This window comes from Phaethon lepturus, unplaced genomic scaffold, assembly GCF_000687285.1.
Source record: "Phaethon lepturus isolate BGI_N335 unplaced genomic scaffold, ASM68728v1 scaffold53681, whole genome shotgun sequence".
NCBI classification, from domain to species: domain Eukaryota; kingdom Metazoa; phylum Chordata; class Aves; order Phaethontiformes; family Phaethontidae; genus Phaethon; species Phaethon lepturus.
Window position 1 is genome coordinate 3,731 of NW_010518075.1, and position 712 is coordinate 4,442.

At 54.4% G+C, this 712-nt stretch overlaps 1 protein-coding gene across 1 annotated transcript in view; it reads right to left on the reverse strand.

Annotated features, from left to right (window-relative positions):
• Nucleotides 1-323, reverse strand: part of LOC104628103 (tripartite motif-containing protein 15-like) — a gene marked incomplete at its 5' end in the record, with an annotated part of 2,566 nt that extends 2,243 nt beyond the window's left edge. Inside the window, one exon of the mRNA XM_010296577.1 lies at nt 228-323. Within this exon, the coding sequence (XP_010294879.1) occupies nt 228-323 (96 nt within the window). The remainder of the gene's footprint in view (nt 1-227) is intronic.
• Between the last annotated feature and the right edge of the window lie 389 nt (nt 324-712).

The following is a 712-nucleotide window of genomic DNA, read 5'->3' on the forward strand; positions in this document are numbered from 1 at the left end:
GCTTTGCATTCAGCGGTTGAGGCCCTGGCAGGGCTCCAGGCTCCGCCTGTTATTTTTTCCCCCTTTTTTGCCTACGATGCGGTGAAAAAAAATCAGGCGGCGTTTGGTTCGGTACCTGGAAAGGGACCCCAGGCCCAAGGCAGAGCAGGACAATTTCCCGCACAGCATCTCCTCTAAAGCCAAAGAGAGACATCCACAGCCCCATCCCTCCTCATAAAACCATTTACCAAGTACTCCCAGCTTCTCCTCACTTCAGCCTCTCGAAAGCCCAGGAGTTTGTCTCTGCCTTCCTTCAGGGCTTGCAGACGAGCCTGGATTTGCCCCTGAGGGAGGGAGGAAAAATAAAAATAAGGGCCCCATGTCTCTGGAGGTTGAGACAGCCTAAAAAAAAATGAATACTCCAGCGAGGGGATTGCACTGCAGTCAGCTCCAGAGCTTCTCCTCGTGTCCCTCTTGGTCCAGAAGGATCCTGAGCTTCAGACCTGGGAATGCTTTAAATGGAAATAAAAGCCGGACAGTGGAAAAAGCTTTCGCCCCAGCCCCCGCCTGCACTGGATCCTTTCTCTGAGCTGATTTAACCGATGCAGCAAGAAAATATCCCCTTTTTCATCGGCTGCTTTGTGTTGCTGCTGGTTTAGGGAGCCCGAGCCCGGGCTTGAATTTCGCAGCGGGGCAGAGGGGGCTGAGACCTCGCCCCGGCGGCCGGAGAGCG